The sequence below is a fragment of the Aspergillus piperis genome (assembly GCF_003184755.1).
Source record: "Aspergillus piperis CBS 112811 unplaced genomic scaffold BO85scaffold_21, whole genome shotgun sequence".
NCBI classification, from domain to species: Eukaryota; Fungi; Ascomycota; class Eurotiomycetes; order Eurotiales; family Aspergillaceae; genus Aspergillus; species Aspergillus piperis.
Window position 1 is genome coordinate 159 of NW_020291611.1, and position 12434 is coordinate 12592.

The 12434-nt window shown below is 54.0% G+C and overlaps 4 protein-coding genes across 4 annotated transcripts; 1 reads left to right on the forward strand and 3 right to left on the reverse strand.

The window, feature by feature from the left end:
- Positions 1 to 250: 250 nt before the first annotated feature.
- Positions 251 to 4666, reverse strand: BO85DRAFT_380454 (Sec7 domain protein; the record flags this gene model as incomplete). The annotated part of the gene is made up of 2 exons (XM_025656384.1): positions 251 to 2139; positions 2203 to 4666. The coding sequence occupies 2 exons, from the start codon at positions 4664 to 4666 to the stop codon at positions 251 to 253; spliced, it is 4353 nt and encodes a 1450-aa protein (XP_025511759.1).
- A 2107-nt stretch (positions 4667 to 6773) lies between these two features.
- BO85DRAFT_452675 (unc-50 family protein) lies at positions 6774 to 8412 on the forward strand. Its single transcript, XM_025660881.1, has 5 exons — positions 6774 to 7022; positions 7143 to 7242; positions 7310 to 7313; positions 7417 to 7754; positions 7816 to 8412. The coding sequence occupies exons 1-5, from the start codon at positions 6913 to 6915 to the stop codon at positions 8122 to 8124; spliced, it is 861 nt and encodes a 286-aa protein (XP_025511760.1). The 5' UTR covers positions 6774 to 6912; the 3' UTR covers positions 8125 to 8412.
- BO85DRAFT_452676 (PDGFA associated 1 family protein) lies at positions 8282 to 9673 on the reverse strand. The gene is made up of 3 exons (XM_025660882.1): positions 9473 to 9673; positions 9336 to 9403; positions 8282 to 9269 (listed from the first exon to the last, which is right to left on the reverse strand). Exons 1-3 carry the CDS (start codon positions 9516 to 9518, stop codon positions 8565 to 8567), a joined length of 819 nt encoding a protein of 272 aa, XP_025511761.1. The 5' UTR covers positions 9519 to 9673; the 3' UTR covers positions 8282 to 8564.
- Positions 9674 to 9881: 208 nt separating this feature from the next.
- On the reverse strand, positions 9882 to 11993 carry BO85DRAFT_143240 (putative MFS monocarboxylate transporter). The gene has a single exon (XM_025654089.1). The coding sequence runs from the start codon at positions 11570 to 11572 to the stop codon at positions 10109 to 10111; it is 1464 nt and encodes a 487-aa protein (XP_025511762.1). The 5' UTR covers positions 11573 to 11993; the 3' UTR covers positions 9882 to 10108.
- Positions 11994 to 12434: the final 441 nt, after the last annotated feature.

Consider the following 12434-nt stretch of genomic DNA (forward strand, 5'->3'; position numbering starts at 1 on the left):
AGGCAAGAGATAGGATATGTAGAAGGGAACTCAGAGGTAGTGCAAATGTCGTGCACTCTAGAGCCGGAGACTTTTCTTATATTCCAATGGAAAGACAAAGAAGTGAATGGGGAAGTAATTAAAGCTGGGTTGGGTATACAAAGCAAATCAAGAAAATCTAAGCTCCCTGGGGCTCCTCGCCCTCAAATCCCCGAGAGCCAGCTCGATAGTATGATGTCGGGCAAATTTCAGACACCTCTCTAAGCACAGATTACTCGGCAGGGGTGCTCTCTTCCCGGTTGGTATAGATCCGTTTCTTCTGCTCCAAAGCCGAGGAGAGCGAGTCAATGTAGGTCCGGAACTTCACGATTTCCCGCAGCAGATACGACGACTTGCGCTCCCAGTTGGCCAACGCCTTGGCTGCATTGGGGTGCCGCGGCGAGAAGGCAAGGATCATGGCGGGTCGAAGCTCGTTATGTCGCTGCAGTTCCTCCTCCACGTTCTTGACATACGTCTGCAGGGCCTTCAGCTGTTCATCTTCTGGCAGAGCTGATGCCATCATGCTCTGTTGCGGAGGAGCCCAATCGCTAATGTGCACTCGGTCGGCCGGCAGTCGGGGCCGGACCCCCTGCTGGTCAATAGAGCTGCGAATCGAGCTCTGGATGCTCGGTCGCGCCCCCGACGAGGAAGGAGGTGTCCGGCTGCTCTCTGCCGAGATCAGGGCGCTATTAATGACTGCATCGCTCCAGCCATACTCCATGTTACTAATGCCACCAATCAAAGGCTCCTTGGATAGTCGCGCGCTCCAATAATTGGCGCTGGACACGAATTCCCGAACGATTTCTGGCGTGCCGGCTTGGAACAGATGTACGGCGCCCGTGGGCAGGCTCAGGGCCCAGACATGCGGGCGAGACTTGGAATACCCGGGAGGTGGCAACGCGCTGGCAATGGTTTGACGCAAAAGGAACTTCCAGATTTCTTCCGCATTTTCTGTCCAATTGCCTCCTCCTACCACGACGCCGCCGGGATGTCGTTGCTTGGCCTTCTGTCGGACTGATTTCATGGAGGCGTTGAAGGAGAACAGGCGCATCCAACCTTGTTGGATGACGGCAAAGCATTCGTTCCAGTTGCGGTCTTTAGCCCTCTTATCTACCGAGTCCAAGTGATGCTTGTGCTTAAGGCTTCCTTCCTTGGCCCAAGGAGCGCCCGCAAGCTGTAGAGTCTCATCTTCCAGGAGGGGCGTATTCCGTTCGGCGTCTTCAAAGCTGGCTATCGAATGTGCCGAGTCTTCACGGATAATTGCCTGACTCAAGGCATTGGCAAAGCCAATCGATTGTTGATAATCCCCCCGTGGGTAATCCGAGCCAAAAGAATCCACCGACGCAGAGGTCAACTTCCCAGAAGAATACTTGCTCCATGTACTGGATGCCGATGGGCTCCAGAGGGAAGACTGGTCATCCAAGCTAGTCCGGCTAGAGCCCATCGTAGAAGGCGGATACAGCCTGGCTCGAGATCGGGGCTTCGAAGACCAGCGTGCCGTTCCATAACGGGAGTCGGCAGAGCGGCCGCGTGGATAGATATCGGAGCCACTTTTGCTGACTGTACTCGGACTCCTGCGGAGCCCACCAGGATGAGGTCCCAGTAGATGGTTCGAGGACGAACGTGTCGGCTCTTTTTCCACTTGGGCACCATGCAGCGGGAGTTTCTGCTTCTGAATCGACGTGTAAAAGTCTCGTAACACCATTTCCACTTGTTGCTCCCACGCTCGCATTGTGCCGGTAAACGGGGTGTTGACGAGGGGGCCGGTGTCATTGTCAGGGTCACTGATCATTTTGGCCGAGAGATCCGTCCGTGAGAGTCGATTTACCAACTTGGTAGGGCCATTGGTCGGCTTATCAGCGGTTGGAGCTTTTCGTTCGAGGTCGTCAGTGGTAGCAGATCTGGAATTCGAGGCCAGGGACGGCGGATCTTGTGATAGGGATTTTGACTTGTTGGCGTCGCGTTGGTCAAAGCCGTCCGGCGCAGCATCCGCCGCCACTCGATGAATTGTCGGCATAGTGTTTCGGACAAATTGGGCCTTCGTCATCTTCTGCTCGATATCGGCAAGGTGCAGGTCGGTGTTCAGCAGGAGAAGTGAGTAACAAATGGTGTGCACGACATCTATAGAGCAGTTAGATCGAAAAGCTATCAAGCAGTGAGACAGGGTTAAAGGCGTGGACAAACCAGAAGCTTTGAAGCTATGACGTGGGTTGCACTCGCACCACCGGGTGGAAAAGGCATCCAAGACTCGGTCCACTTGTTGGGTTTCTCCTTTCAACACCAAGCGGTTACACAGACTTCGAAGGGCTGCCAGGATGTTCAGATTGGCCCAGTCAAAGAGATCCATGTACGCCTTGCGGACGAAGGCTCGGTCCGGATCGCCCAGCCAAGCCGCAGCCGGCTCGTTTCCTACGACTTGATCCTGGCTATCAAAGAGCATCTGCGCTTGTTCTTTGTCCGAAATAGTTGGCTCGCTAGCCGGGATGTCATTTGGGCTAGTCTCCGCAAGATCGGCAAGCTTTGGCTCCGTTGGCCCCATGGCGGCACTCTCAGATGCCGTGTAGTAATTCGACATTTCCGAAATCGAAGCCCGTGGCGAGCCACCCGGACCATTGGCAGGGGTAGAGAATCGGCTCGTGCCATCAACAATCTCATCTTTGGGTACGTCCGAGGTGGGTATCTCCTTGGACTCTTCAGGGACATCCTCAGCACTGTGAGTGGGGCTCGCGCTCATTTGAGAGAAGCTCTCCATGACGGGCGAAAGCGAGGAAATAACAGTCTCCTGTGGCTTCAAGCCGCCTGGTAAAGCAAAGACCTGGTCTTTATCCACGGAGTCCAAATCACTGCCGCGCGAGCTCACGCCATCGCGTGATGCTCTTGAAGCTGGTGGGCGGTCAACAGGAGCAATGGGATCCTGACCATTAGACTTGGATCCGGACTCTTCATCTCCACTACTATTTCCTAAAAATGTAGCCTCATGATTATTCGCGGATGAGACTGCGGGATATAAACTGTATTTGGCCTTGGGGACACCGGAGGTTGTAAGGAGGCTGCCTCGCGGACTGTGCGTTGACGTGGTTCCTGGATTCTTGGCTTCCGCATCTTCTGCCGCCGCCGCACGGGACTGCGAGGGCTTGTTGGCCTGGTCCGGCCCAGATGCAGTCGAATCCGTGATATACGGGTTCATCACTTTTTTCAGACTACTGACCGGACTAGGCTCGGGCTTCATAATTTCCATCGCCCTGGAGCCTGACAGCTCCGGAGGAAGCACGATCGGAGGCGGGGCACTTTCAGCCACGGACTTCTTCCGCCGGCGGAAGAAGGACGACTTTTTGGTCACCACTTGATGGCTTCCATCGCGGCCCGAATTGAGCCCTGTCCCACTGTGCTTCAGCGGCTGTCTCCAGCTCTTGACATCTTTGGTCTCGAACTCTTGGGCGGAATGGGAATCGGATTGACTGTAATCAGACGGTCCGAATGTAGGGGCTTTAGAGCCAAAGACTCGACGAAAGAATCCCGGTCGTTCCTTGGCCGGCGCTGGCTCAGGCGGCGGGGGAAATATTGGTTTGTTGAAGGAGATGGTTGGGCTGGGCGCAGGCGGGTCAAGTGAGGAGGGTATTGTAGGCGGAAGCTCTAAGCCTGCATCGCCCAGATTCGCCAGGTCGAGATCTCGGCTCCGGATGGTGGCCGTACCAATGTTCTCTGGGCGAGACTTCCGGGTGGTATTCGCACGCGGAGACTTGATACTGTTCCGTCGGGAGGCCACCGGCGTCCGTGACTGCTGCAGGCTGAGCGAACCGGCATAGTCCCCTTGCGAAGATGAGTGGTTTTTACTGGGGCCTCCGGGAATACTTGGCGTAGGAGCTGCGTCAAAGTCGCTGAAGGACCAGGAACCGTAGTCGGCAACTGGTTCGGAAAAGGGAATGAAAGGTGGCCGAGTACCGAAGTCGAAGCTCGCCGAACGTCTCTCGCCAGTTGAATCCGCTCGGCGACGTAACAGAGGCGGACCAAAGTCTAACTGGGAGGAAGCACTTCCTTTGCTCCCATTTCTCGCAGTATGAGCCCCTGTCGCTGCCGTAGAACTCGGGCGGTAGTCATATAGCTGGCCGCGTGAGCCGGTGCCTTCCCGGCTGCGCGTGCTCCCAAATCTTCTCAGGCTAGAATGGTAATTCGAGCTGCTATTACTCCGACGACCTCTCGGGAGTTGGGACGCATGGCGGGCCGTGCCGTCGTCAAAGGTGCCGTCTACCTCTGACGATAGGGAGGATGAAAAGGTGTGTCCGCGATAACGTCGTTGGGCCAACGACTCCGGTGAACCGTGGCCGTAGAGGTCCGTTTCGAATACCGAGTTAAATAACCGGTAGTCATCCAGCACAGAGGAACCCGCCACGAACTGGTCTAGGGAAAGAAGCATATTATCGACGATGGAGGTGCGGGCCGCATGCTTCGGAGACAGCGATAGGTCGTGGGGATCTCGCTCGTCACAAGACTCATTGTTCTCGTTGGTGTTGTCGGCTGGATTGAAGTCATCTAGGAAGGTCTCCCGGACAGAGGGTCGCGGATGAGTCCCTCTCCTCGTAGGCTTCCCATTGACAGCTTCGGAGGGGGGTGTTCGAGGGGGGGACCGGCTGGCGTGCTGCTGAGGCATATTGAGACTGCCCTGTGGTCAATGGTAATCGAGGTCGACTGGCATTCGTTGTAGTGAACGGAATGAGCGGGGAGAAGGGGGTTGAGCCTTAGGGATATTGGTCGCCAAGTCCCTGGGCACCGTTGGCCATGGACGATCTCAACCAGCAGGTAGTTGAGACGATTGTCCACTTGTCGTGCACACCGTCCTGCGTCAATCGAGAGAAGGAGGGGGTATTGGGCCGGTTGATAGAATCGCGTGCTCAGGACCGGATCTGAGTTTCACAGAAGTCGAACAGACCGTCTTCAAGGCGCAGTCAAGGGTGGTGTGTATCACCTGTCGCACATTGCGTGAGGGGGAGGGGGGGGGAAAGGGAAATTTCGTAGTGTAAGGGGGTAAGTCGATTGATCAAACCAACGTCCTTATGGGAGGATCGCTGTAATCTTTTTGCGGCAAGGCAGATTAGCCAGAGATTCAATGAGGAAGATAGACAGAAGGCGATCCAGGAAAGTTAGAGGCGAACCACCGGCAGAAAGACGCACAGGAAAGGTACGGTCGAGTGTTGAAGCGGGAACCGACCGGTGACGATCGTGGGTCGCCACGATGAGAGAATGAGGGAGTGCAAAGAGTGTGCAGTGTGCAGTGTGTAGTGTAAATGAGAGAGAGAGAGAGAGAGAGAAAGGTGGAAAGGAAAGGAGGGTAGCGATTGAAACGCTTCAGGAATTTTGGCGCAATTGAAGAGGGACAAAAATTGGAAATGAATTGAATGAATGCCTGGAGCAGCCCCCGGACTTGCAGATGGAAATGCGCCCAGGAACGAACGGCGGCCGAAGTGGGATCACCGGAGAAGAAGGAGGACAGCACAAAGTTGTACACTACTCCCTTAGCAGCAAAATCAAAAGCATGGACAGAAGCAGACGTTTAGTCCGTTGGAGTGGTTCAGGGATGGACCATCTGCCATCGTCCACCTTCCAAACTAGTTCCAGTAGCGTTCACTAGTTGCGGGTCTAGAGTCCGTCGCGATAATCAAGAGTCAGTTTTCTCAGGGGCATGCATCCGAGTTCCTGCAGGTTCAATATCTCTCCAGCTTGCGAGTTCAGTCTCCCTTTTGCCTCCCTAACTCACAATCCAACTATCTACGTAGTACGTATTGACAAGTTTGGATCATAACTACTGTACAGTACGTAGTATCAGAAGGGACGATCCAGGAGTGTCTTGCAGCTTGCATGGTTCCATTTAGGGAGGGTCCTTGCTATTCCCAGTTCCAGTGAATTGACTGCCATCAAGTGGAGCCAGTTACTCCGTATTTCTCAATTCCTACTGGATCAAGTGGAAACGGGCCGTCATGCACCCCCCGATCGATAATATCTATCATTTCATACGAAACTGATCCTGTCCAGTCCATGCTCCAGTCTTCCGTGACCCATCGCAGAGCTCCATCGCACCCAAGGTAGGGCAACGACCAAATTTGTCAGTATGCTGGAGATGGATCAAATTCGATCCAACGATGGCTTTTGCGATCAGGCCAGCCTGAGGGGTCTGCATCGATTTCCACCATGCATCATCCATCTATCATCTTTCTTCCCTCGTTGCCGGAGATTTACTCACGCTGGCTGACTGCATCTACAGTCTCCATATTCAGGCACATACATACAGGATGGTGGTCATGCCCACCTTCCGGGGCCCGGAGCTGGGGCATTCGGTCGCCCGAATGTCAGTCAAATGTAAGCCATGCATGAGAAAAATAAATTAAGGAGCTGCTCCTGTCCTCAACAGGCAACCCTCGCAATGTGATACATCGCCGTTTCCTGACGGTTCTAGTGCCGCCACGCACTTGATACACCGGCGTTCACGGTCGATCTCCTACAGGGATGGCATGGCTTCCATGTTTCATCCGCCAGCCAGCCAGCCAGCCAGCAAACAAGCAGACAGGCTGGACTAGATGTTACCTAGATAGAATATCCACCCTCCGCCAGTCCAAACTGTAACTTATTTTTTGGGGTTTCTGATGATTCTGCCGCCATCCACCGATCGGACTGTCGGGGAAGAATTGATCCGAGAGTTGGGCCGAAGAGGCTGATGACATAACCCAACGGCCACTCCATCATCAACAAGCAAAGCAATCAATCAATCAATCAATCACTCCATTCGCTAATAGATCGTAATTCCAACCCCCATCCACCACCACTTCAATCAACCGATAGAGGTAGTGGGTACATGACATCCGTGCCTTTCCCTCCCATGTTTCCCTTAACCACTCATTGAAGATGAATCCTCACATCTCCGTCCCCCGCCAACATGCCAGCCCGGCCAGCTTCGGCGGCACCACCCCAGCAAGCCGCGGGTCTAGTATCCGCATGCCGCGATTCTTCAAGAGGTAGGCTACTTCTACCCCTCTGTGGATGACTGGAAAGCATGTTACCGTCTATCAAAGGGACATCCATGGCCTTTTCCGATCCTCATCGACCGGCTACTGATGCCCCTGGCTGGCTTACAGGCTGTTCAAGTTCCCGCAAATGGACTTCGAGATGGCTATCTGGGAGATGACGTCTTTGTTGATTGCGCCGAAGAAGGTCTTCAAATCAATCTATTACCATGTGAGTTGTTGCCGGCGTCCTGCTCCATAGCGCGCATCCGGTTATGCTGACCCAAGCTTCACCGCAGAAACGTATGTCATTCATTACCCCCAACACCGCACCTTGCCGATATGGCCCGCTTTCCCCGGGATCTTACACACGCTCATCAATACCTATATTAATAACCTCTTACAGAAACGAAAAACACCTGGCACCGTCCGGACCCTTCATTTACCTACCTCCTATCCTTCTTCCTTCTGCTTACCGCCCTCGCGTGGGGACTCGCCTATGCACCCTCCTTCGGCTCCATTGTCCGGCTCTCGTTAATCTTCATCTTTGTCCACTTCATCGGCTCGTCCTTGCTGGTCTCGACAGTTGGCTACTTCGCGATCCCGCGGTTGTTCGGGCCCGATGGCGCAGCCGCATCGCTGACGGGATTCCGCGGCGGGCGTGGACGGAGACGCGGCGCAGCGCAAGGCCTATTCACGCAGCCGGGAGAGAAGGACCAGCTTGAATTCGGATACTGCTTTGATGTAAGTGACACTCCTAGAGCATACTGGCGAGTGGCAGCACCGGCTAAATCGCAGACACTAGGTATCGAATCGAGCATTCTTCCCTCTGTATCTGCATCTCTACGTGGTCCAGTTCCTGGTCCTCCCGCTGCTCCAGCGCAGCAGCAACGCCCTGGCCACCTTCCTTGGAAACACACTTTACCTGTCGGCCGTAACCTACTACACCTACATAACGTTCCTCGGATACAATGCGCTTCCGTTTCTGCACAACACAGAGCTTCTGCTGCTCCCCATCCTGGCATTGGCGGTGCTGTGGCTGGTGAGCTTGATTTGTGGATGGGGGATAGTGGCGCAAGGCCACGGGGTGGAAGGACTGTTCTGGGGTGCATGATTGTTCCCCGCACATGACATGTTATACACACCTGTTCTACCCATTCTTGTGCAAGTAATTTGTCATTTCCGTTTCGGCGCCGGTGTATATGGTGATCATTGGTCTATTTTTATGTCTGTTCTGTCCGTTCAGGGAATGGGTTCGGGAGCATAATGATTGCATAGGTTCGTTTCTGGTGGTCTCCTTTCATACTCTGCTCCACATGAGAGCAGGCAAAAGACATATGGTTCATACTGTACAGCATAGCTGGGTTATATAGCGTCTATCATAGACTCACTTCTGCTACTGTTTCCCCCCACTATACCCCCATCCTCTTCCTTCCACAGTCGAAATAGTCAGATGTAATATCATATATTTTTACCCATTTGCACAGGCATCAAGCCAAAACCAACTCAGTAAGTTAACCAAATCTAAAAACACCAAATGAAACCCCCATCAATTCATTTCCCTTTCTTCCCCTTCTTCCCACCCCCCTTAGCCCCCAACTTCGCCTTCAACTCCTCCGCCCTCTTTCTCGCCGCCTCAGCCTTCTCCTCCTTCTCGACCTCCTTCCTCAACCGCTCCTGCTCCCTCTTCTCCCTCACGAGCGCCAACCGCGCCAAATCCGCCCTCGCCTCCTCCGTCTTCCCCTCCGCATGCAACTTCATATACCGTTCCCTGGCCTGCTGCGCCTCAATAGCTTCCCTCTCCCGTCGCGAAAGCTGCGACAGATCCTGTTGATCCTTGCCAGCACCAGCACCAGCACCGCCAGCCGCATTACTACTACTCAACTGAGACCGAGATTTACTCGTATGATTCGGGTTCGCTGGTAGATCCTCATCCTCGCCATCCGATCCGTCAGAGTTGTCCTCCTCATCCGACGAGGATGGGGGTAAATCGCCCGGTTGCGCCGCGGTTTGGAGTCGCCGGGCTTGCGCAGCTTGCTTTTTGGCTTTGGCTGCGGCGCGACGCTCTTCACGGGTGAGTTCGGGGGCTGCTGAGGCGGTAGAGTCTGCTGTGAGTGGGATAGAGGAGGGGCCGGGTTTTGAGGAGGATGGGGTGTTGTTGTTGTTGTCGTCTTCAGAGTCCGAGTCCGAGTCTGACTCGGATGTGCTGCCGTCTTCTTCATCTTCGTCTATCGAGGAGGGGACGTCCTCGTCTGCATCCTGTGTTTTGTTTAGGCCTTCTGGTTAGAGAGGATTTTCTTTTTGCAGGGAGGGGATGATGCATACCCGCCATAGGCCAACAGGGTTACCGTCTTTGTCGACGGGTTGGACGTCTCGACTGAAGCGTTTTCCACCTGTATGTATGGTTAGTTGGCCCCGGGGAGTTGGGGTTTGTGTTGGCCCTGAAGGTTTTCAAAACGTACCTCCGCGAGAGGGCTTGGAGAACTTTCCGCGACCACGGGGAGCCATGATGTATGATGGGTGAGGAGTAGGGCGAGTAGATAGGGTTCACAGTCGAGGAGAAAATTCAGCGGCTAGGTAGGGTTTTGTTTTCCCACTCCCTGTTGGCAAAGAAAAACTGGAGTTAGCGAGGAGAGGGTTGAGTGATGAGGACGAGAGGGATGGAGGAGTCAAACAAAGGCATTCATTCTCGGAGGGGCTGCGGCGGGGAAGTACCACCAGATCGACCGACACTTACACGATCCAGTGCAGAGAAGCTGCGCCAAATAATAACTCCTAGTATTTTGTACTCCAGTTGGAGACTGAACTGTGGGATGAGAAATAAATGGACTTTCTGGTCTATTGTTACAAATATTGAGAAAACACCACACCCTAAATCCTAACTATTGTACAAAAACAGCTCTGAGTCACGCCGCCAGTTGCCCAGAACAGGCGGGGGGGAGCCTGACTAAGGCGCGGTCGTTCATTGGTGTCATATTTAACTTAAGCTATTTGAGTTAATACACTTTTATTTACTGCTTCACTGCAATTGTCTACTGTATGTATGTACAGTTGGCTCAACTTCAAGTACTGCTCACCCACCGCGGCAGTCATCCTGGCTACGCTCGTTGCCAGGTCAGCCCCAGCTTCGTCACTCTCGCCGCAATCAAGGTCAGCGTCCCCGCCAGAATCGCACTGCCCATGAACATCTGCGCATACAGATATTGCCCATCATCCCGATCGACCAGTGCCCCGGCAATGGGGGTACCGATCAGCGCAGCCACAGCCACTACACTGAGCACCATGCCCATTCTCACTCCGGTCTTCTTCAGATCCGTGGTTAGCGTGCTCAGGGTGGCCGGGAAGAGCGACTGGATTCCTGCTGCTGCCAGCCCATAGAACGCACTGAAGGCATACATCTCGTCGTAAGTGTGAACCGCAGCCCAGCAGAACGCGACCACTCCTGTCACCAGGCTGAACGGGATCAGCATGTTCAAGGGTCCCGTGTACCGATCGGCCATCAGGTTGGGAATCAACCGGCCCAGCAGACCAACACCATTCATGACTAGAAGGACGTCGATCGACGTCGAGTTGGAAACCCCGATGATGTTGCGGGCGAAGCTGCCAATGTAGAAGAACCCTACATAGAGGCCCCAGAAGTTGAGGAACATCCCCAGGGCGAACAAAGCATAGGGCGCCTCTTTGAACGCCCCCCACTCGACGAGTGGTCCGCTGCGACGCGGAGGCAGTCGTTGCTGGAGAAACACCAGGCACGGAATCAGCGTCGCCAAAGAGATGAACCCCAGGGTCCGCATGGTCCAGCCATATCCGATTTGAGGGAGGAGTCGCATGACGACCGCCGGGAAAACTAGGCCGCCGGTGGCAGAGCCCGAGGCCACGATTCCGATCGCAATCGCTCGGTTTTTGGTAAAGTAAGTCGGCATCAGGGCAATGGTCGGGCAGAACATCAGTCCACAACCGATGCCCTGACCAACGCCCTGAGCCAGGAACAGCTGCCAATACTGCGTGCACAGGGAGGTCATAAAGATGCAAAATAATTCCAGGACAGCCCCAACGGTCAGAATGGCTTTGAAATATCCGGCGTCGGTTGCGCGTCCAGAGAAGGTGCCGACGAAGAAGAGTAAGAAGATCTGGATACTGCCTACCCAGGAGATATCGGACGGGGTGCGACCTAGCGTCTCGGTATAGTAGGTTTGGAACACACCAAAACTATTGATGTAGCCCCAGGTGTTGAAGATGACAAAATGAGCCAAGGCTACTTGAGACCATGCCTTGAAGCCGCCATCGGGGGGAGGTCCCAGGTCCCTTCCAGACTCTCGGGTGCGGACTAGGGTCAAGGTTCTACTGGCCAGTGCGCCAACATGGCTAACATTCGTCGGGGTTTTCGACAATTCCTTTTGTGCTTCGGGGCCAAGGCCTACTTCTTCATCACCCTTCTCATTCCCTAGCGGAAGGAATTGTTCAGGAACGGGAGAGTTGGCAGCCTGACTGGGTCCACTTTTCTCCTCATTTGCGGAGATGGTCAAGTCTTGCTGGATATCATGCGATGATCTAGCGGACATCTTGAGGGAACGTATACCCCGAAGGGATATCACAGATTTTCGAAAAGATTTTAATGTCTGGGAGTCTCGTGTATATCAAAGGGTGATGTTTCCTGGTAAATGAAAGCAGGTAGACTAGTTGGGAGACGAGCCAGCCACTCTGCGAGGCACCCAGCTTCTTAATTAATTAATGGGCTTCCACACGACCAGATGGGCTGGCAAGGACACTCTGGATTGTGAAAGCAATCAATCGAAGTGATGGCGCGCACCTGACTGATCAACGAGAAGTGGGAATGAGATCTGAAACAGAATGGGGACAGAGAAAGAAACGGTCAAGGATCAGGCACTATTGAAGTATGCATCGATGCCCCAGCTATCGACTTGATAGAGATCAAGCGAGTTGATATGTGCGTATGACTTAAGGCGCGTCCAGCAGACGGCATCGGCAGCAATTGGTTATAGCAGCGTTGGAAGCGTCTTCCTGCCAAGGACCTTTTCGTGGATCAGCCCTGTAAGAAACGAGATGGATAAAGGAACGACGGCTACGCTGCGTGAGTCAGGAAGCGAAGTAAGACTTGAAAATTAGGAGCTAGGGCTTGAACGGCTCGCAAAGAAGGCCGAAAGCCAACCGCCATGATGGCGGGGAGTAAGGTCGGCAATGTTGTGCCGAATCGGCTAAAGAACGAGAACGATCAGTTTGGGATCCAACAGGAAGCGACACCCGAATTACATTGGCGATAGCTAGGCCTTGGTTACTTCGACGCCCTACTTATTGTCATGGTGCACCACGGTCCCAAAACCCGGGGGCTCCAGGATTCTTGCTTGGGATTGGGGAAACTGGCAGGTGGATCCCCTCCCCACCATTGAGCTATTTTACTAGCTG